A 23,058-nucleotide genomic window follows, 5' to 3' on the forward strand; every position below is an offset into this window, starting at 1 on the left:
CTTCTTCATTTGAAGGAATAGGTCCAGTGCCGTCTTTTAAATATTGAGACCAGGAAAGCCACATCCTATCAGTTTAAATCCAAATTCTTACATCTCATGCATAGAGTCTGCTTAATCCACAGACCCAAACCTGCAGCAACCATCAAATGAAATCATTGTACATGAACAGCAGGCAGGACAGAATGAGGGCAGTAGTGAAGATGGCATTTAAAGCAACACATCCACTACACTTATTCTCTCCTCCTGAGAACTCAAATAAAAAGAATAAACTCCCATACATTATTAATTCTGAAAAAATACACTGGTGTACTGGTTATTAAAAAGAGCAAAATATATGGAGTCAGGACGAAGGCATCAGTGGGAAGGATGTTTTTCCTCAGCGAGATACTAGGGTGCAACCAAGTACAACTGGGCAAACAGGAAAGAGAAACATCCTTTTCTTGTTCCCAAGCATCATGGGATCTATTTTTTCACACCATTCAAAGATGCTGGAAATCAAATTGAAGCTTTCTTTCATAAGGCTGATCTGCAACTTTGCATCATAGCTTTAAGCCATATCATTTTTCCTTTACTCTGGCAAAAGAAAGTGTGTTATAGTTCAAGCAATCTTCAGTCCTTTCTCATGAATTCTTGCTACAGAATGCGTCTGGCTAGGATTTACAGTTTTCTAACCCATGCTAAGAGTATATAACTATGCAAATTCCCTACTTGATTCTCATATCCAAAAGTAATTTTTTTAAACAATATGCTATCCTCCAATTCTAACAAAGCAGTCATTCTGTTGAAGCACAGGACAAAGGTGAGAGCAAACTACAGGGACTGTGCCTATCTCCAGTGTTTTCAGCAGCAGAGAACCTGAGTTTCAGAAGTGGTTGCATTTTGATACATGCTTTATGAGGCAAAAAGCTTAGAGAATAAAAAGCAAGGGATAGATGAGTAGTCAGATTAAGTACTGGTCAACTAAAAGTCCTAAAATGGAAGGATTTCAGGAAGCCTCTATGCTATAACATTTAAGGTTTTAGAACAGAGCAATTTTGCTATTAAGTGTAGAAAAGAAAACAAACAAACAAATACATTTGACAAGAGAATCCCAGAGAAAATAGACTTAATTAGCTCCCCCTGGGATATCGGGAAATATTTTCCAGTTATCTGGAAAACCTCAGCAAAACTTTGCATATTAAAGCAGGATTTTAAGTTTGGCCTAAAGACTACATTTTAGGAGAACTCTGAGCAACTGATGCCCTCCTTTTCCCTCCCACAACTTTCATACCTAACACAACAGGCTCTATTTTAGGGCTCTTGAAGGAGAAGGAAAGGTGAAGGAAGAAAGAAGGCTACAATAGCCAACCCTCCAGCCCACATAATGGTATAGAAAAGCCTTGTAATAAGTTTTCCATCCCCATGTGGAGTTCTTGTTCCATGACGTAAGCCACACAACAGCCTTGAAAATATCTGTCGCAGAGCTAAACTTTTTCCTTTCCTTTGATATCACAAAAAATGCTACAGCATGTTTTGTCAGTCAGGTCAGTGACCAGATTATATACTAATGACATCAAGCTAAATTCCACCACCACCACCCCCCCACCACATGTATACAGTGCTAAAAAACCAAGATTGCAGACTAGAATATAAAAACCCCATAATATACACAGGGAAACAAGTTTTTAATACTTTTTCCAGAATCATGTCTGACATCTAAAGTTCAAAGAAGAAAGCATTAAGATCTTTGGCAAAAAACATAGCATATGATATAATTAAAAGTACAAACGAAGCTATAGAAGTACCTTGGTATCCACTAGTGCTGAAGACCAGTGCCAGGCTCTGCAATGCTTTTCCTATCTTCTGGTATTCCTTGGGTAGTGCTGAGAGGAGGAAAAAGGATGGGGAAGAGAGGAAAACAGAAGAAAAAACCCACAAGGGTAATTGAGACCAGATCTGCAGTGTTTCTAAAACTTGATAGAAGCAAAGTCAAAAACAACTAGGTTTTACATTTCCTCTAGTGAAGCATTTACAGTCACATTCTTACCCCCTCCCCTGCTACACACATTCCAAAATGGGATAAAGCAATTGCAATCTGGGTTCTTGAAACCCACAAACAGTTGGGGAAACAGTCTGTGACTGCTATGGAAGAAAAAAAAAAAAAAGAAAAAAAAAATCTCATGGCACTCCTATCTCAGTCCTCCTATATATATAGTGAGATTTTTTTTCTCCCCTTCATGAGCAGACTGTCCTCCTAAGGGAGGTGGGGGAGGAAGTGCTGGAGAATAGATCTCATTATTATTTTAAGAGAGGGGATTATTATACAGGCCTATAATACCTAAGCTCTCCTCAAATCACAGATTTCATATTTAAAAGTATTAGAAACCAAGATTATATAGGGATTAAAATTGATGCACGTATTGGAATAATAAAATTCTTTTTTATAATCTATTTATTGAAAATGTATGCAGAAATTGCTACCTCACAATGAAGTCAATAAACTGCAACGAGTGTATTTATTATTAAAACTTCGAACACCACCACCCCAGAGGCCTAAAGAGCAATCTGAAAAGTGAAAACTTTTTTATAAGCTACCTGTGCTAGCAGGAAAAAAAAAAACCACCACACACCCAAAACCAAAACTAACAAAAAAACCACAATTGAAAAACAAAACCACAACAACCAGACCCTCCCCACCCAAAAAACCCCACAAACACAAAAGAAACAAAACACCCACCCCAAACAAGTAGAAGTGCTTTTTGTTGTCAAACATTTGTATTCAAAGCGTCCACTGCTCAGGTAAATAGAAGTTTTTTAGTTGCTCTAGAATCCCATATAATCTGAGGGGACCCCTTTGTGTGGTTAAAATAAAAAGCACCCCAAAGCACATAATTTTAATCATCTTCTTTGTTCAAGTGCTTGCCCAGAAGTTAGATTATTTATGAAAACTGGTATTTCTTATACAACAGGTACCATTCATCAGCCATTAACTTGTTACAGAATCCCCAGTGGAAACTAGCGGAGAACATTTGGTTTTCACTTGCTTTTAACAAGTTTCCACTGTCAATCATTTTAAATATCATAGCATGGAACAAACTTAACTATTGCTCAGGATGTGTCAAAAATAATTCTGACTAGTAGTTGAGACTAGAACTGACAGGGAACTTAAAACCTAAGAGACCACTGAAATTCTTCAGCTTTGCATGTCTCATCATCTTTTTCCATTCAGTATGAATGTCTAGAAAATTAAGTTAAAATTTTCTACACAGTTGCATCTGATTTACTGCATTTATGCCAACTAATTCATAACTGTAGGTATCAGAGGAGTCATTCCATACCTAAAGCACTAGTTTCATAACTTTAGGGAGATTTTAGCAGTGAACAAAATAGTGAATTTCTACTGTAAACACTAATCACAGCCAGCCCTTAATTATTACAGTTTTGATCACTGCTTCTGTAACTGCAAAGCAACACTATTTTTCTAGTCTCATCTGAGGGACCTTATTCCTTCCCCTGCCCTCCGCTTCCCCCTTGGTACCATTTCCTAGTGAAGCGAGATCCATGTTAGAGCTCCTTCCTGTGTTAGACTATTTTTGACCAGCAGGAGGGTCAGTGATATGCAGAATGAAACCCTTCTGTGGAGAAATGTAAATAATTTAGAGGTTACATCCTACAAATACTAAGGTCTAATGCAATCACTACCAGAAGAGACTGAGCTTCTCTACTTCCCATTCCCTCCAATCAGCCCAGATATTCAACTGCAGTGTTAGATTAGAAAGCAGCAAAGTGATAACTCAGGAGATGTTACTTACTCCCAAGTCTGGGGACAATGGTTTTTTTGCAGGAGTTAAAAAGAGGCGGGGGGGTGGGGGGGGGAAAACAAATTAAAAAATGGAGGAGATTTGAGGAGATTTATGAGGTCTCTGGCCGCCAGACACTACAGCCTGCCCTGAAGTGTTTCTTATTATGATCCTCAGCTGTAGTACCTGCTTCCTTTCAATAGCTGCCTTGTGGTGGCCACAAACACTGAACACTGCTGTGGACTAGGAAATTAGAGCCCAGGCAGAGTCATAGGGACTTGGTGTGAAGTTCTGCAACCCTAAATATCTGTGGGAAGGAAGAGACAAGATAGGAGAAAAAGAATTGGGCTAAAGATCAAGTTAGAATCAAGCTGTTTTTTCTTTTTTCTTTTTCTTTTTTTAAAAAAACTCATTTAATCTTTAAATCACTCCTCCTGGCATGCAAGAATCCTAAATAAGGGGCTAATGAAATATAACCATATAAGATTTCATCAAACAGACAGGTCTACTTCGCCCATGTTACTAAAATGTAGATAAATTACAAATAAATGAGAACAGGACCAACAAGGGCTTTAGCTGGATTACTAGAATTACTGCTAATATTTTTAAACCTATGGCCAGGGACCAGACATTTTTGCTACAACAGAAAGAAAAAAACCAAAAACAACACCCGACAAACCAAAAACTTTGTACAATTTATACTCTCATACACTGAAAGCAGCCAAAATGCCATAGAATCATCATGATAGTTTAGCATTTCCTTTAAAGATGTGCCTTGAATTATAAACAACAAAAACCACAGAGAAAAAGCAATAGAGAAATATGACTGCTGAGTTCAGAAAGGACACTTACGCCCTGTACACCTCTTCCAGTGCTCTTGTCCCACTGTCAGCAGCTCTTTGACTCCATCATCCATTGCTTTGGTGAACCTACCCACTGCATCACATTTCTGTTCTCTGTAGCATTTGGAAAAAAAAAAAAATCAAGAACAGAAAGCAGCTTAACAGGTGCATTATACTAACTTTAAAACACAATGCTGAAATGTTTAGTAGCGTCAACTAGGTCTTTTAAAAAAAAAAAAAAAGAGAGAGAAATAAATGAATTCCTTGAAATATCTGCCATTTCACAGAGGTCAGAATTTCCCTCTTCAGATATATGTGTTTTTTGTTCTGTTTCCGCCCCCCGCCCCGTTAAACACATAGTACTGGACTATCATTCTTCCTATATTTAGTTACGTTCAAAAAAAAATGCTACTTGCTAAATAGCCTCTCCAATGAGATCAAATAACAACAGAACGGCAAAATCTGATTTGAGGAAAATGCAACTCTAGAGCACTTAACACAAAGAGAAGGACCCCACATCGACAGGAAATTAGATGTTAGAGTAACAGAAGTAGAAAAATTCATACAACAATGAACAAATACAAAGAAAATAATTGTGCCAGATATTTTAATACAAGTCTAAAATAGGAGAATAAAAATTAATAGAGCAGTTCTTCTATGGAAATATATATGCATAACTTTATATTGACAATACCATTGTGTTCAGCTGTGTCACAGAGAGAAAAAAAATGGTGATGCTCAAAAGAGAATGCTGAATTGGTACGTGCCTTTTCACCCCTCTTTAAGCATATTTCCATGCAGCTGTCAAAGCTGCATTAACACAGCACTGCATACACAGCAATGCCCTGTGAGCTCTACGAAAGAGAACTAGACATCTATTTTCTGATTTTCAGTAAGCATTATTCAACTGTGTGAGATCTCACAAATGCTCTCAGCCAGAGCCTGTGTGCGACAGCTCTTGCAGCAAGGCAACCCAAAGCGACTCCCCAGAGCTGGGGCAGCAGCTCCAGCTGTGGCCCAACCACCCAGAGGCTCCCATATCCCCAGCAGCACCTCCCTCCCCAGCTGGGAACTCTACCTAAACAGGTACTGGCACAGAAACAGAACCTGGGCTTTCCAAGAGGCCCTTGTTTTACTCCAGTTTTCCCAGTAGCAAATCATCCTTTAATTTTCTGTACTTTCTACTTCACGGTATCATGATCACAGAAAACGTTCATGAACCAGCAGAGGGTTACCATCCTTTGATCAAAGACAGGCTAACACAGGACTGCCAAAGTACTGCCCAAATGGCTTCAATAAAGAGCATGTTTTCACTGAAGAACCTATGAACTATTGAACAAGCTGGTTTGGCCACTGACAGGAGTAATGGCTTTCAAAACAACATTCATACACACTTTTAACAGCATCCTGAGACATTCCCAGGCACTGGAACATGGTGCAGATGTCTGAGGTGTCACGGCCTCCCCTGCAATGCTTGGAGATGGGTCCCCAGAACCACCCCAGGCTGCCAGGCCCAGCCAGGAGCTACAATAAACACTTCATCTAGTTTATCCACAATTCCAGTATTCAGCCACTGAAGTCAGAGGCATCATAGGAAGTTCCGCCAAAATGTAGAGGGTTTGATATGAAAATCTCATATTCAAACAATTTTTTTAGCTCTACCTTGATGAGTAACTCTTCAAATCCATTAAAATGTGTGCACGCTTACTATTTTATTTTTTATATTAGCTCAGTATCTGTTGTATACCCAGATGCATAACGTCCACTCAAAAATAAACCACCTTACATTTCTACCATATCCAAGTCAGGAGCTTCTGGTTCCATTGTAGAAAAGATCAGGACTCCTACAGTTTCATCTTTTTCTGCCTTCCGCTTTCCAGTTTTCCACTCCTTGAGGGAAAAAAAAAAAAAGAAAAAAGAAAAAAGAAAAAAGAAAAAGAGAGACAAAATTTGACCACGACTGTTCATCCATCTTTAAGTACATGTACTCAAGCACTGAATGAAACATCTAGGAGAACAGTTAACCAACAGAACACCCATACATTAAAACCTTTTAAGTGAAAGTTTCAGTGGGGCCAAGGTTTCCTTGTGCACTCTGTTGTCTAGATTCTGGGGTAAACAAGCCCTTCTTGTTCATTACTGAAATATACTGCAAGAGCAATTATATGCAGTTGTATCTGCACATGTGATAGTGCTGAGATCAGAAGCTACTCAAGATTATCATGAGACTATTATGCAATTGCCATACTAAGTTCTTAGTCGGAACAGATAAAAAGGTTAAAAATTCCACATGTATTGCAACATCTTTTCTGTTTATATCAGTCCATAAATTGGATACTAAGAACTGCTGACTAGCTAGCACAATTATTCAACTCCCCACTGGCCATCCAAACAGTACTTCACTATCACTGCTAATTACCATGTTATTAAGCCGTTACTTACAGAATCACAGAATAATTCTGGTTGGAAGTGACCTCAGGAGGTTTGAGTCTGGTGTCCTACTCAAAAAGGGTCAGCTGTGACCTTCGTTACTCAGGGCTTTGTTCAGTCTGGCCTTACTCCAAGGATCATTTACTGTTTCAGCAAAGTCTGTGTATTTAGAAGCATGACTATTTTGAGGAGAAAGCTGCAGAGTTTTCCTGTTTACTTCCTCATTGGTAGATAGCTGAATTAGTAACAGAGCTGGAGCTCAGTCATAAACAAACTATTATTTACTGAAGGTAAAGATATTAAAACCTCTTTAAAGAAGCATAAGAAAATGCTGGAGGTGGGGAGCAGAGAATAAAAAATGGCTGGTTATTTCAGGTAAGACTGCAGCATAATGCTTCTGCAACCCATTCCAGTGAGAACTGGTGGGGGGTGTTTTTAAATATGATACAAGATCAGACACATCCACGGTCTACTAGAAAGTAGCTTCTGTTAGCAAAGCAGGACCAATCAGAGGACCAAAACAATCAGTAAACCCAACAGAGACAGATCAGGGCAACAGCCAGAAGAGTTCTTAAATATGTTCCTGTTCCACTGGAGGACACAGACTGTCCTTAAAAGACTGGCAAGAAAGCTACTTTACAGAGCACATCTCTGCTGGAATGGCACAGAACATTTCACAAAAGCAACTTGATGCCTCGTTTTGATCAATCAGCTAAATTAGTTAGTAAACCCAGCAGTTTTCAGCCTATCACTACTGCCCACACGGGGGCAGACAAAGGAGATGGCTACAAAACTGAACTCGGTTCCAAGGGGGATGGAGGGGGGAGCAATTCCTCCATCTCTGCTGTGTGTCAGCTTTTGTCTCCTACCTTCTCATCTCGGAAATTGAGAAATTGCTGGAAAACTTCACTTTCTGAGACAACAGGATGGCGGCACATCCTCGTCATCCAAGCTTGCAGCCTCTCCATACGCATTTTGATAAATTCTTCTTCAAAGCGCCCTGTTATACATACAACAATAATTGTTACATTCCTACGCAAGTACCCTCAGGTCTTTCTTTTTTTTTTAAATTTAAATTAAAACAGAACCTGTAATTCATCTGGTGAGTTATTAACCATTTAATGAGTCAGAATTTACAAGAAAGAAACATTATGCTGACAAATCAGAAGAACCTTAAATTATGTTGGTTACTGACCAAGAGTACTCCTTTTTAAGATAGCCAGGAAATATTAAAAAAAGAAAACAAACAAAAAAACCAAAAACCACACACATAATACCCACCCACAATTCAAATTGATTATTTTTGAAAACAAACAAACAAACGAAAAAACCCACTACACTTTTGGATGGAAAAATTAGGTATTTAGGTGACCCAAGAGAGAAGCTAGACACAGGCTCGGACTGCAGGTATTTCTCTGATACAGCCTACTAAATCTTTGGTCAATGTAAGGCTCAAAAACGCCACAGAAAAAGGAACTACTTACTTTCCAAGTTATGTCCTAACTAACAAAGCATTGAAAACAGACTGCTTAAATACAAAGCACAGATTTAAAAAAACCTCCCATTATCTATTTCTATATAGGTACACGAATGTTTTGGGGGAAAAAGCCCTCACAAAATTCTCAATAAATCATAGGTTTAAACCACTTATAATGTATACACGTAAGACTCTGTCAGACTTTTTTGGTAGTTAAGAGATTTTAACGCAAACTACTTAAATAAGTAATTTCTTTTTTTTAAACCAGTAGTTTATCATCACTGCATATCTGCAAGACCTTTTTCCGTTCTAGCACAAACTGTGTCTTCTTTAGACAATCTTTTCCAATAAAAACAATGCATGACAGACTTCTAAAGCATATAGCAAGTAAGATGTACTTGAAAGGAATGAGATATTCCTTCAGCACCCAACTCTTAATTTCCATAGCAGCACAGATGACAAACCTTGAACGCATATACTCTTTCAGTATAATTCTACTGTATAGTTACTATGGCAGCAGCACCACAACATTGATTTTTTTTTTTTGTTTTGTTTTCAATTGCAAATATGGAAACTAGCAAGACCAGCAGGTAAAGAACACAGCCAGTAAAAAATAAAGTTTAGGTATGGGTACATGTCCTGCAAATTAGCTGGGGGGAAAAAAAAAATATCATCATCAATCAGCTACTGTGGAAGAGACATTATACAACCTTCAGTAACACTTTGTTCCATTTTTAATCTATCCTGAAATCTCCACAGCATTCCTGAAAGGAATGCAAAGCAACAGAACAGTAACATTTGGAAGTTACATGCTGGTCATGAGACATCATTACCAGTAAAAATATGATCCTGAGAAAAGTCAGTCTATTCGTAGAGTCTTGCTTTGCCAAGACCAATGGACAGAAATACTTTTATAGACGGTCTTCAGAAAGAAGCCTCTTAAACACAATGGAAGACAACGACTATTTTTTTTTCAGAGTTTCTCATAATTTTTCAGAAAAAGAGGCATGCTTTTTTAAATTTTTGGTATGAGGCAAGTTATCTCCCAAAGACAGAAATGCACAGGCAAGGTTTAGCTGTGAGGCCAAACTCCTGAGTCTCTTAAGATATAGCTGCAATGAAATCTAAAGACCCCAGAAGATCTTCTGGTTTCCTTTTAGTCCACATGTACCATGTTGAAATAAAAATACTGGCGAATTCTAAACATGAAGCTAAGGGGAGGAAGTCACTTCCTCACTTTTCAGTTTCCTCGGCATTTATCCCAGCATCTGCATCAATGCTTCGCTGTCTTCAAACACAGCAGAGCTGCTGCATTTTCAGTGATGCCCACAGCCACAGGGTTGGCGACATGCCGGCTTTTTATGTTTGGTTTTGACTGGGTGTCTTAAAAGGCTGTATAAAAATCTTACCAGAAAACACACAAATGGAAATACGCAAAAGTAATGTATTTTCCTCCTCTACAAGCATCCATTCTTTTCTTCACAAGCACTCTAGCACACTCTTGTAGAAAGGAAGCCAGAGACTACTGAAAATGCACAGGCATGGCCATATTCAACTGCAAAAAAACCTAAACCACCACATACACACACACACACCATCCTCCAAAACCATTTCTCCAGACAATCTGCAAATATGGAATGTAAGTATTTAATCTCTTCTCTCCAGTAATAAATATTCTCTTCTGTAGTAACTAGGGGTTTTGACTGTTTCTAATAACCTTTTCCTTTAAAAAAAAAAAAAAAAAAAATCAATCACTGGACTAGATAATTAAATACCAGTTCTGAATTTATGCTGTTAGTGCTGACATTTTATTATCAATAGGCCATCACAACTCATCATAAGCTTCGAATGGTGAAAGGTTGGGGTTTTTCCCATTACTTTTAAAGAAGTTATGAAAAAAACCCAAACAGTAAGAAATAACTGAACCTCCTACAAAAGTGATTGCCTTATTTCACATCCCATGAATTCAAAACTGGGAACAATTACCTGTTACTTGCTTGTCTGGAAGAGAAGGGATTGGAATGGCTAATCCAAATTTAACCAGGAGACGCTCATACAACCAGTCAAAGTGCTTGTATCTGTGGTTGACAGACCGATTAGTGTTCTGCAAGAGAAAAACAACTGACTTTTGACAGGCATCTACAATAACATGAAACAATTGTGAACAGAAGAGTAAATATGTGGAATTTAAATAAAATTTATGATTTAGAGGCCTTAAATCTATAATTAGAGAAGAACTTGAAATGCTAGAACAAAGTAACTCTTTGGGAAAAAAGTCTGACAACTACCACTTATTCTTGCAAGTCTATTACCCAGTCACATAAACTCTATTATTTATATGCAAGCAACTCATATTTGTGAGAGAGAAGATCCTGTTTCAGATACACTTACAGTGCAAGTCAGCTGATACTCAATGTAGCTCTTGAGACCATACATTTTAGAACCTTTTTTGGGATCTGCCACCACACAGTCAAATGTAGAGGTAGGATAAACCCACATTGGGCCATAATCACCAATCTGTAAGAAATTGCAAATATTATCTTTAAATACATCATGTTGTACTAGCTGCAAACCAGGAGACAAATACTTTCTGTCTTCACTTGAAAGTTTCCATTGATTTCAGCAAGAGCTTGATAGGCAAGAAATAGAGGGGATTTTTGAAACCAGAGATGAACTACCACACAGTTGTTTTTATCTTTTTCTGTATTTAACATTTTTTCCCAAATAGCAAAGGAATGATTAATTCTAGGGATTGCTACTTCAACCACATTTCACTAGGACAGCATATATCTACAAGAGTTTGGTTTTTAGATCAACAACAACAACAGAAACCCACAATAAACCAACTAAACCCTCTCCTTCCACCAAAACCAAACCAAACCAAACTATACCACCCACACACAAAAGCTACATACACGTCCCCAACTTACAATTATGGGAATTTTCTCTTTGGGTTTTGCTAGCTGCTTTGCCAACAGATACTGTTCCATCCCAGGTTTTGCAAATCCAGGAAGTCTAACAATGAAACAAAATTATAAGTTTATTTGGTATTTTCCTTCTTTGACATATGCAGAATTACCTGCCGCTATAGGAAAAAACCCTTAGAATTTCTTAAGTATAGAAAATAATTGGTGTGGATTACTTTAACAACCAACGATTTGTCCTAAAAAAGCAGAAAAAGCTTTAGCAACTGATATTCAGCTTTTATTTGTGTAATACAGAAAGCAAATGGTTGTCCTCTTTCTAACTGGGAAGATACTTAGCCCTTGAAGCACTGCCAACCTACTGCCTGCTTGCAGATACGCAAGGAGTAAGTACGACTTACTTCCCAGACAAACACCACTTTTAAATAAGGTATGTTTATGCTGGTTATACTAAATGGGTTTGCAACAAGTAGATGCTACAATGATGCAGAGGTGCTGTTGCAAAACTGGACAAAACCTCCACTGATGAACAAAATTAGTGATTAGTCATGCAGAGACAGTTGATTTTAGTTATACCCCAGGAGGGCATTATTCTACAATCTTTTTTGCACTCTGCTTTCATCCACTTAAATATTACCACACAGTAGCTTCTCAGAGTAACAGTAGTTTTAGAATAAACAAATATCAAATTGTAACATGAGATAATGCTAGTATAACTCTGACAAAGCTTCAGGCTACTTAAGATTTTAATCTAAAAATCAAGCTGTGGCCCAAGAATCAACCTGGGTTATGCACAGACACCAGAAAGCAGAAGTTTTCCCCACTCCTATCAATTCAAGTTGCTCACAAACTCTGGGGCAACTTCTCTGATCAGTCTCTCTATGTGGACAAGCCACCCATCACCTTTCATTTTCACTCAGCACACATAAAGACAGTTAAATATTAAAGACCAGTAGGTCCAGAAGTTCAGACCTTGTAAAAGTGTCATTTGCCTGTATAACACCTTAAAATGATACAGCTTTGCCATGTACTTTTAGGCTGTCATGGATCTATGTTCTCTGATCACACAGGGAGAACACTGAACTACAAATTAATCTCCAATTCTACCCCAAAACTGTAATGTTTACATGGCATATTTCAAGAAGGTTGAACAGTCACGCATTTACACATTGGGACAAATTCGAGTTCTCTTCAATATATACACATTTGTCCTGCATCTTCCATTACTTGTTAAGTGGTAGCTTCATAGCAGCTGCACGAGAATTTCCACGCTGGACCCCTCCAGCCTCTGATGCCTCAGTCTCCTTGTAACTGAGATAAGACGGTGAAGTTGATTTTGGGTCATCCCATTCATCCTCCCAGTCATCGTCATCAGCAGCTGCTGAAGTACAGAAAGGGGCAGGGGGGTAGGGGAAGGAGAAAGTTAAATATTTTCTCTTTAGAAGCAGCTCCCTCAGCATGCATACACAAATAAACAAGGTAAGTGTATTAAGATGTAGTTCAGCCTTCTATTTTATGATTCCTCCTCGATTACCACCATTCCCGCCAAATAAAACATGCAAAATTATACACTAAAAATCCATTGGGGGTCGGGAGGGAAATGCTGGTGTGTTAAGATGAATTCAATAGTGTTCCATATTCATATACTCCAGGTAAGCATTCCCCAGTCATAAGTTCGCCTCTTAAGACTTTTACTACAAAAAGGTAGAGAAGCTTTCTGAAAGGCTTAGCAACTTCCTAAAATTAAGGATTTAAGAGACTACTTCTTCACAGGCCTGAGGGCAAAAATTCAAGGGTGTTTAAAAGTTCCAGTTATGCAGGCCGAACAACATGCCTGAGAATAGATGATGTATGCACAAGACTTTGGCTTGCCAGATTTCTATACAGGTTTAAGTTGCTGTTAGTGTGAATCTGTTTTGTTTTTTTTTTTAATTAAAAAACCCTATTATTTTAGTGTCCAGTTTACTCATGTAGCAATATGCCACTAGGAAACTGATCCTGTTTTGTTTTTTAAATAAGCTATGTTCTATAGTTCTGAAAGATTAAGCAATTCTTACCTCAAGTGTCCACCTACTGTAATTTATCCAAAAATAAGAGCATTATAGCACACCTGGTCCTTGATACGCCTGTGGATGACCAAATGCTACTGCCGCCTCCCAGTTATTTGAAGCACTGTTTCTCTGGCCAGCTGCACTTTCAGGTTTTGTCGCCCAGCTGTCAACAGCGTTTCCATTATCCCAGTTCCCAGACTTCCCAACGTTCCAACTGGACCAAGGATCACTGGTGTTGTTTGCCTATATTGTATATAGACAAAAGTAAAGAAGAAACTGCTGAAGAAGTGAGCAACAACCACATACTTTCGTATTGAAATCTTTGATCTCTTGCCGATAGGCTATGAGTTTGCATTCAGCACTTGTTTGATTTAGGAGCAGCTGCCAAATCTTATGTTCCCAGCTACACAACTCTTAAATGCAGTAAGCACCTGGAAGAACTGATCAGCTTTCCAGCAATGTGACACCAATACATACTAACAACAGTGTTTCCTCAGGGAAATTAAACTATTTGTTTCAACAGTGTTAGAAAACACTCTTACCCATGGTAATTATTTTACACCAACACCGTAAGTATGGTGCATGTAAACTATTAATTACATAAAGCCATGGAGTAATTAGCACATTCAAAACAGAAACTCAAAAGTAAAGGATTAGGTTTTTTCAAATGCTTATTTTATCAAACTCAGATCAGTGGCTTTACTACAAGCAAATCATGAATTGCCCACCCACACCATCACTACTGGTGTGACAGGGAGTTTGGGCCAGCAACCTGCTCAGCTTCCCTGTCAGAGCTGAACTCATTCACACTGAAGATGAGGGAAGGTGAGGGAAAGAAAAAAACAAAAACCACACAAAAAACCCACTCAAACCCCACAACACACACACACACAAAACCCCCAAACAAACGAACAAAAACCCCACAAACAAAAACGAACAAAACCCCACTAAACATCTGCCAGGGAACTGTCTGGCATCTGCCTGTAGACCTACTCTCTCAGCACGAGCTGCTGCTGAAGGTAATCACACATACCCTTCTGCTGACGCTGTTGTGGAGGTGGAAACCTCAGAGAAAGAGCACAGAGCAGACATGTCTCTAACTACAGCATCAGTTTGTCAAATTCCTCTGTCAGTAAGTTGGATTAATAGCTTAGCATCCTGCTCAGCTCCTTCATTTTAACACTACATTTTGAAAAAGCATTGACTAGTTAAGTGCAGTCTACTCCAGACACTCAGTGCAGAGACGAGCTGGCAGAAAGAAAAAAACACACCACACAACAAAAAAAACACACACAAATCAAAACCCACACACCTAAAGCGCAGGAGGAAGGAGAAGAAAGGAAAAAAAAAGGTACAGCTATTCAGCTTACAAATAAGAGCTCCCACTTCAGTTTTTCCTAAAATAAAGTAATCTGACAGTCAGATTTCACAGACACTATCAAACCTTTAAGACTTGAAAATGCTGTTGATATCATATAAACACTTGGTCTGTAGGTACAGAATCCCCAGGATCTGGAAATTAAGACCAACCCCCCCAGGCTGGAGGGAAAAAGAGGGAAAAGAGACTCAGTGGGTCTCTAAGAACTGATGGAGTGAGAGATTACGTGGAAAGCTCCTGCACTGATAGCAGACAATTGACGATCTTTTTGGAGGACAAAAGGGATGCAAGAACACCCCTCCCTAAGGGAGCAATATCATTGAGGTCTGCCTAATTCTTGGATAGCTGATAGACAGTGCTACTCTGAGCAATCACAAAGATGCTGCTGATACCTTATACAAGCCTGCTCTTCCTATGATCTTCACCTGGTATGAGTTTATGTAAAGATAAATAACTTTACATGTCATCAGTCAGAGTTTATTATCTTTGCTAAATGAAAACACATACACTGGGGCCAATCACATGGAAAAGTGTTCCCTGCTTGTAACATAACTTAGAGCACCTAGAAAAGAATAGTTTGCATAGTATTTATTTGCCTATACTTCTGCAATATATGTTGTGCTGATCACTGGCAAATGAAAGCCCAGAAGTGGTGTGATTGCCAAAAGGCTGAGTAAAGTTTTCCTCTTCGCTGTAATTCATGTGAAATCTGGTACATGAGTGGGTGGCAAAGGAAACTTAAAATCTGCTGCAAAACAAGGGGGAGCATTAACACTGGGTACACTACCAAAGAATGACTGTCAAGAGCAATCATCACCACACTTGCAGACAGGTGCTGATATACACTAAATGCTGCACAACAAGGGAAATGGAATACTTAAACTGCCCTCTCAGATGTCTTACCTCTATGTATCTATATGGAAGCACTATTCAAATCAGTAAATTTTACTTCTGAGGTGTCTAAGAAAGCTCTGGAGTGCCTGCCCTTAAGTGTATCACCCATAGGCTATAAAATGGGTGGGATGTGTTATTCCCACTCAGCTCCTTTTAGCCAAAGGGTCCACATTCCTTTCTGAGGCACTGGGGAGGAGGGTAAGACATAGGTTAGGAAAGTATATATAGGCAGCATCTCTCAAAGAGCATTTACAGGTCTCTGTTATCTTTCTTCAGCATTTGCCTACATGCACACACACTTCCTACACTTCTAAGTGGCAGCAAAAAATCAGTAAATGTGGAGAAGGGTTCAGGAATCAGTCCTGCCATCCTCAAGGTCCCATAGCCCTGTGGAAGACCAAGTAAAGACATAGCATTTATGAATAGGTGATCTCAGCTCCAGTCAGGAGTTCTGTGGATCTCAGCAGCTAATAAATTCCGTACAAGAAGCCATTCATGTGGCTTAGCTCTGATTGAATAAACCCTAATTAAGCCAGCAAGCATTTCTGTAAGTGATAAAAATACACGTTTTCACACCTTTACTTTTCCATAACTGAAACTGATAAATCCCCTGATCTCTCTTTAGTCTGCAAAAAGAGATGAAAAGCTCTTGCAAGAAGCTGTTATTCAGTCAGTATAACTTGATACAGCACACCTAACATCCAAGTATGTGAGCAATCTCAACTGCAAATGTACAAAAAGAAATGCCACGTAACACATAATTAAGAAGCCAATCAACCTTCAAACGAAACACTGCATCTCTTTGCTCCTCAAGGTAACATCAAACAAGTACACTGAGATTAAATTCAAGGATAAACTCCTTAAAGGCAGATGATATTCCCTTTTGTCGGTTGTTATAGACTTGCTCGCTCCTACAGTTCTAGGAGAAAAACCACCACAAAAAGGCTATTTCAGGAACAGACAGAGGGAACACATTACTAAATATTTTAAGAGTCTTCCATTAAGGGCAGATTCAGACTCGCTATAGAAACAGATCATTACAGGTGGGGGGCTGGGCAGAGCTGGAGAAGTCTAGTATGTTTTTAAAGATCTAATATTAGTTCAATGAGAAAAAAAATTCCACCACAACAGGAAAATCCTCAGCTTGGAGGTAGAATGTCAGTATCTTTACCAAATGCATCATGAATTGAATAGGAAAAAGTTACATCTTCGCTATTTTCCAGAGAATCCAAAGGTATAGACAGTAAGGCTAAGTCACTGAGGTGTCTCTCTACCCTGGCTAAAAATATTTCTTTGACCTCTTGGCCAAATATGTTGTTCCTGGCAGACTCCTTCCTCATATTAATGCATGGTCCTGATGGACGAACAGATCCATACTATTCCTGAGGGAAAAAAGGCAAAACAAACATGATGTTCAGATGCTAAAACTAAGTTGAGTACCTAAAAAGATCTAGGTTACTGTGCCATCAAAAATGACAACTTCCAACTGTAAGAAAAATACCTTGAAATCTACTCTGAGACAGAACCCATGCTGAAGTAGAAAAATTAAGTCTGATCAAATCAAAGGAAGTCCAGGACAGCCGAAGCTGCAATGAGAAGTGTTACACTCTCAAAGAGGGGTTGAGTAGAGACAGACAGCACAGAGGAATGACAGGAAATATAATAAAAGTCATGGTGGAGCAGTCGAGTAGCTCACAGGAATGAACATACCTCTCCAGTTTTATAGCTGCCTTAGTTACCTACATGGAGACAAAGCCTTAGGCAAACTCGGACGTCACACTAAAACTCAGATTCTTTGGGTAACAGCCTCTGAATAGATACATTCTAAAAAAGTAAGTGAATATAGACAGTCACCCTGAAACTCAAGCTTTTTTCCTCCAGGAAGAAATGTGAAGCACTAGAAGACTATTCTGCAGTGATCACAGACTGCATTCACTGTGCTGTATTTAGCAGATACTGAAGGAGCTGCCATGTCCATGATATTTTATGCCCAAGCTTTCTTCCTGATAAATCATTACCTTAGCATTGTGGTCCTGGGCAATTCTCCCATTTCTGAAGGAAGGGTCTCTTTTCAGTTGTAAAATTTAAACATGTTTTCTCCTTAAAGAAATCCTCTAGGAAAAGCAGAAGTGGAGATGGGCTAGACTTTAAGGGATAAACAACCTTAGGGGCTCACTTATTACAGTGTTCCTGCAGATAAATACATGAAAGCAACAAGAGGAAGGACCTCCAGAGGCAGCTGACAAAGAGGCAGTAGCAATGCTGTCCAAGGAAGCCATTTGTTCCTCAGCTGCTCCTGTCATCTCGCTTCTTTCCAGAGGAAACAGTCATCCACCACTTCCACGCTCAGCCTCACTGCCCCCCTCACCCCCTGCAAAGGAGCCACCCTTTACCTGCTCACAAACCACACAAAGCTGAGGCACACCTACTCAACACTCCTTGCTTTCCACAGGAGAAAAAAACAATACCAAACCACCGATGGAAGAACTGAGTTACTACCATGAAGAGCAGAGCAGTTAGTTTTTTGTTCTTTTCCCACTTCCAGTCCCATTTCCTTACCTGTGAGGTTATTTGCAGCCAAAGTGGACTACAGGCTGCATTGCTTCTGCACAGTGCAGGCACAGGATTTCCAGCTATTAACTCCTGATTCAGCTCAAAAGACGACATATTTGAAGTACAGAACAGTCTTTTAGAAAGATATGTAATTTAGACTCAAGAAAAGAATACTCAGTGATTAGACAAGCGGAGGGAAAACACACATCTGTCACCCTCACTGCTTAAAGGAAATTTGTTTGCTTAGTTTCAACTTTCATCCACTAAAAAGCCTATGTGCATTTATTCAATGGAGTCCTCTCAGGCTTCTGTTTTTGTTACTCACACCTGCACACAAAAATGGCAATCAAGTCACCTCTTTATATCCTTGGCTTCTCTTGAGCTGATTTCAATCCCTAATGGTTTCTTCTTGAAACACAGATGAGAAATTTCAAGACAGTTTTCCAAGTAGCAGTCACAGCAATGCCAGAAACAGAAGAAAGACTCCCTATTCCTCTCTGATATTCTCTAGACATCCCAAGATCAGGCTACAAAGATTAAACAAGGCTTTATCCTTCCTTTTTGGAAAAATCACTCTCTATTTTCATTTGGGAACAGAGGACAGGGGTTTCCCTCGTTGCCCTTTTTTTTTTTTTTTTTGAGGAGTTGAAGAGTATTACTGGCTACGGCTTTTTCAGCTTACCACGTTCAATTACAAATGCCTGTGATTCCACTTAAAATACGGGCTCAGTGACCAATGAACAAAAAAAAAAAAAAAAAAAAAAAATCAGGAAGGAAACTATATACTGCACTAAGCCCCCTGCTGTGGTGAAGCGGTCGTGCAACACACACGTGCCACATGCTGCTCTCAGTGTGCGAGCAAATAGAAACACTCACAGGAGGGCTGAAAAGATTGTTACCATTATAAGCTAAAATATTCTTTATATAGTTAATGTCAAACTACTAGACCACAAGGCCGCCTCATGAAATAAATCAAATGACAACAAAGCTGCAAGAAAAAGCATATGCAAACACTGTAAATTGTGGAAAACTACTTTAATAGTCAGATTTTGCCTGAGGGTGTGAGTGCAGATTAAGGAGCGATCACAGTACTACAGTTTAACAACCTTCTGCTTGAACCTTTGCATTCCACTGGGAGACCACAAAAAAACTCAAGACAACTCCATAATTGGAATTGGTACAATCACTGTCATATATTAGACAGGTTCTTTTTCAATATGTGAATGTAATTCATTTCAAAGCAAGTCACTGTTTCTAGTACTGTATGGAAGTCACTGCCTGGCACTTTAGTTTTTCAGAATTTAGGGTTCTTTTTTGTTTTGGGGTGTGTTGGTTTTTTTGTGGGTTTTGTTTTGTTTTTAGAATTTAGTTAAGAATTGGTCACAAATTCCTGTTATCAGTCTGAATGCAATATTGTGATTAAGATGTGGCTAGGGGGGAAAGAGATGCTTTCAAATTTCACATAGCAATGGAGGATGTTATAGTATCATTATCTGTAACAGGAACTAGAAGTTACTAATCATGAAAGCCAAACTAGCACAAAACAATCTAGGGGTTTTTGTTGTTGTTGTTTTTGGTTTTTTTACTTCTGAAGAGTTCTAACTCACCAGTTTTGCTTGTCCTTCTTTTTAGATATCTTTTGCACTACGCCCTTCTAGACACAATTTATGCACACAGAGAGACAACTTTACACTTCATCTTACAAACACATAGACTTATGCAGAGTTAAGGTTTATTACTCAAGGAAGCAGTATTTTCCAAAGTCCATAAACAATTGTAACTTGCATGGTGAACCTACTTGTCTATTTTGTAAGATAATTTAGTATATTGGTTTAACAAGACAAACTGGACTCAAACAAATGCGTGAGTCACATTTCCCGTGACAACACTTCCACTTTACTGCGCACACAGCAACATCAGAGAATAGAAATGCTGTTACAGGAATTCAGTAACATGCATGTCAAAATTTCCACATAAGTAGAATAGTACACTCTTAATCAGAGCACTGTACTTATTTTCTTCAATCTTAGCATTTATGGCTGCTCACAGCAGTTCAGGGTGGAGGATGTTATGGTATGCAAATTTAACAATGACAATTTGCCTTTGCAGCACTAAGTTGCAACAAGTGGAAAAGATATGAAGTTCTGGGTGTAGCTTCTTTAGTGTCCTCCTTGTGTACATCACAACAACTTACCCCTACACACCAAGCAACTTAAGAGTTGTCTCAGCTCCTGCACACCAAACTACATGTTTTCACTACTATTTATTCATCCTGCCTATACAGAAGTTCCAGAGTTTTCTAAAGGGAAAGGGTTTTCTACACATAAAACCAGTCCATTTATTTTCATATACTTCAATAACTGTGTGGCAGCTTATCTTCCCCGTACCGAGAAACTATCCCCAGTGATTTCACACTTACTACTGGATAAAACAATACAGATAGCAGAGGTTTCTGACAGTTGCTTCCTGCATCTACTCAGGGGCCCCTGCTGCTCTGCCCACAACATAACTGACGGCACAAAGCATGTGGATTCTCTAAGGTCACACTGGAATTAACTGACAAATTTGCAATTCACAGAAATGCCAACTCTCAAGATACTTAGAAGAGCTGTACAGTCATCTTCATACAGAAGTAGACTTGGCAGCAATTCAAGAATCAGCATCAAGAAAAGGGAACAAACTCCTTTACAAACGCAACTTATGGTTAGCTATAAGAACTATTTTTGTATCTTAAATACTGTGAAGCCACATCTACAGCTCTTACATCAACACAGCTGGTGATCCATTTCCACCCTGAAACAGACAGGCAGTACTCCACTTTAAGTTCATGTATACATTTTTATAGTAGTTTTTTATTCTCCAGAGAGGAAGAAGAAGAAAAAAAAAAAAAAAGAGCTAGACTTCAAGCTCTGGAGGGAAGGGAAGAAAAACCACACAGATTAAAATATATAGTATACTGAAATTTATAGCATTTCTATCCTATGTTCAAACATGTGCGTTACACAGGCTGTAAATAGCTGGACTACGTTATAGCTAATTGTACATACAGTTTGTTTCCAGATCACTAATGAGCCTACTGTACAGATCAAGTTTTAGCTTCTTCATAAGGAAAACTAGTTTGGGCCAATATAGTTGTCATTTAGATTTAATGTAGATGAAATCTAAATAACTCAGATGAACACTATTGTTAAAATGGAAAGCTAATATTTGTTCACAACTTTTAAAACATTTTAAGTTAGATAAATGAAAAACCACCACAGGTTGTAGTTTAGAATGAAGAGATGGATCATCGCTGTTAGAACAGCAGTTTCTGAACCTGGAACATGTGCAAAATAAATGCTGGTACATCTGTGATTTGAGAAGCACTAGTCTTGACCACCAAAAAAAAAAAAACCACCACACCCAAGCCACAGTTGGAGGAGACCACTCACAATGAATTTACATTACTGCTTGTATTTCCATACATATTTTAATTATGAAGGCTCCAAATGCTACCCAGGTAACAAACTCTTGGTCAACTGCAATGAGAAACACTCTTGAAAGGTGTGAAATAGGATATCCATTGTTGTTACAGCCCGTGGAAGCAGCTCAGCACCAAAGAAATACCACAAGAGAAAAATATATCTCATTTTGCATCAGAAATGAGAAATTTTGTGTTCAGTGTATTTCAAGATGTTTATTTGGTTTAAAAGGCCAATAATTTATATTCATTTCAGTGCCATTATTGCCACTGTCATTCTAATACCAGAAGAGTTTACGGATAACTTTAATATATATATGCAATTCTAACAAATAGAAAAAACATAAGTGCTGATATAGTTACTCACTAGTTGTTCCAAGTGACGGTCTAAAATTAGCAACCTGCATTGCTGCTCAGAGGAACAGTGGATTGACAAAGAAAGATTTCTCATTCTCTTTGCTTCCTCTGTCCAAGGGCTACAAGGTCAAAAGAGCACAAGAGCCACACAAAACCTCGGAACAGCCTCCACCTTCAGCAACTAAGGGTTCTTTAAATTGTATTTTGTTGAACAATTTTTAAAAGGCTTTTCAGACATTAAACCACAAATGTTGTGGGCATGTGTAATATTAAAACCTCCTATCTGCTTTTCTTAGTGTAAAAATAGTTACCTCGAGTCATTTTTTCCCCCCTTGTTTCTGTATAATTAGCTTCATTACTTCCTCTAAGTGCTTTTATCTCCCCAATACCTTCTTCAGGTAGCTCTCTACAAGAGCAGCTGCAAGCTTCACCAAAGCAGCTATTGCTGGGACGTGACTGATGCAGGGAATGAGCTGGGGAAGAGTGAACTGCTGCTCAGGGTCATGCGGAATTCTTCTCATCTCCTTAGGAAGCGCCCCTGTGCCCCTCTTCTACTGTCACTTCACATCTGTGGCAAACCCAGGTAAGGTACAACACTAAAGTGTTGCTGTGGTCATTGTATCTCTCTCAGTGAAAAAAAGGAAGTAAAAGCAGCTGCTTTTGGTTATTGCTTATTAATTACTTTTCAAGAGATTACTTACTTAACAAGAACAAAAAAACCTTCGTAGAAAAATGACACACAGGGAATAGGGCAATGCTTGAGCTGCTGATGTTTTCTTCACATCAAAAAGTTATGGATTCCAGAGCAGGAAACCAAAAGCCCCTTGTTTGACTGGAAAGCAAAAAGGGATGTGTGAAGACAGAGAGAGGAAGTTAAGTTTTATTTTGAGAGATATGTATACTTGGAAACTGA

The 23,058-nt window shown here is 38.7% G+C and overlaps 1 protein-coding gene across 2 annotated transcripts in view; it reads right to left on the minus strand.

Annotated features, from left to right (window-relative positions):
• Positions 1 to 23,058, minus strand: part of SNX9 (sorting nexin 9) — a 63,355-nt gene that overhangs the window by 11,659 nt on the left and 28,638 nt on the right. Inside the window, exons 5-13 of one of the 2 annotated variants that reach the window (XM_065632563.1) lie at positions 13,563 to 13,746; positions 12,680 to 12,830; positions 11,459 to 11,543; positions 10,920 to 11,045; positions 10,515 to 10,632; positions 7,921 to 8,051; positions 6,408 to 6,511; positions 4,632 to 4,735; positions 1,785 to 1,862 (exon numbers count right to left, since the gene is read on the minus strand). In XM_065632563.1, coding sequence (XP_065488635.1) covers positions 1,785 to 1,862; positions 4,632 to 4,735; positions 6,408 to 6,511; positions 7,921 to 8,051; positions 10,515 to 10,632; positions 10,920 to 11,045; positions 11,459 to 11,543; positions 12,680 to 12,830; positions 13,563 to 13,746 — 1,081 coding nt within the window. Of the gene's footprint in view, positions 1 to 1,784; positions 1,863 to 4,631; positions 4,736 to 6,407; positions 6,512 to 7,920; positions 8,052 to 10,514; positions 10,633 to 10,919; positions 11,046 to 11,458; positions 11,544 to 12,679; positions 12,834 to 13,562; positions 13,747 to 23,058 lie in introns of both variants that reach the window. The other variant, XM_065632562.1, reaches the window with a different exon arrangement.

This window comes from Caloenas nicobarica, chromosome 3 (genome assembly GCF_036013445.1).
Source record: "Caloenas nicobarica isolate bCalNic1 chromosome 3, bCalNic1.hap1, whole genome shotgun sequence".
Lineage (NCBI taxonomy): Eukaryota > Metazoa > Chordata > Aves > Columbiformes > Columbidae > Caloenas > Caloenas nicobarica.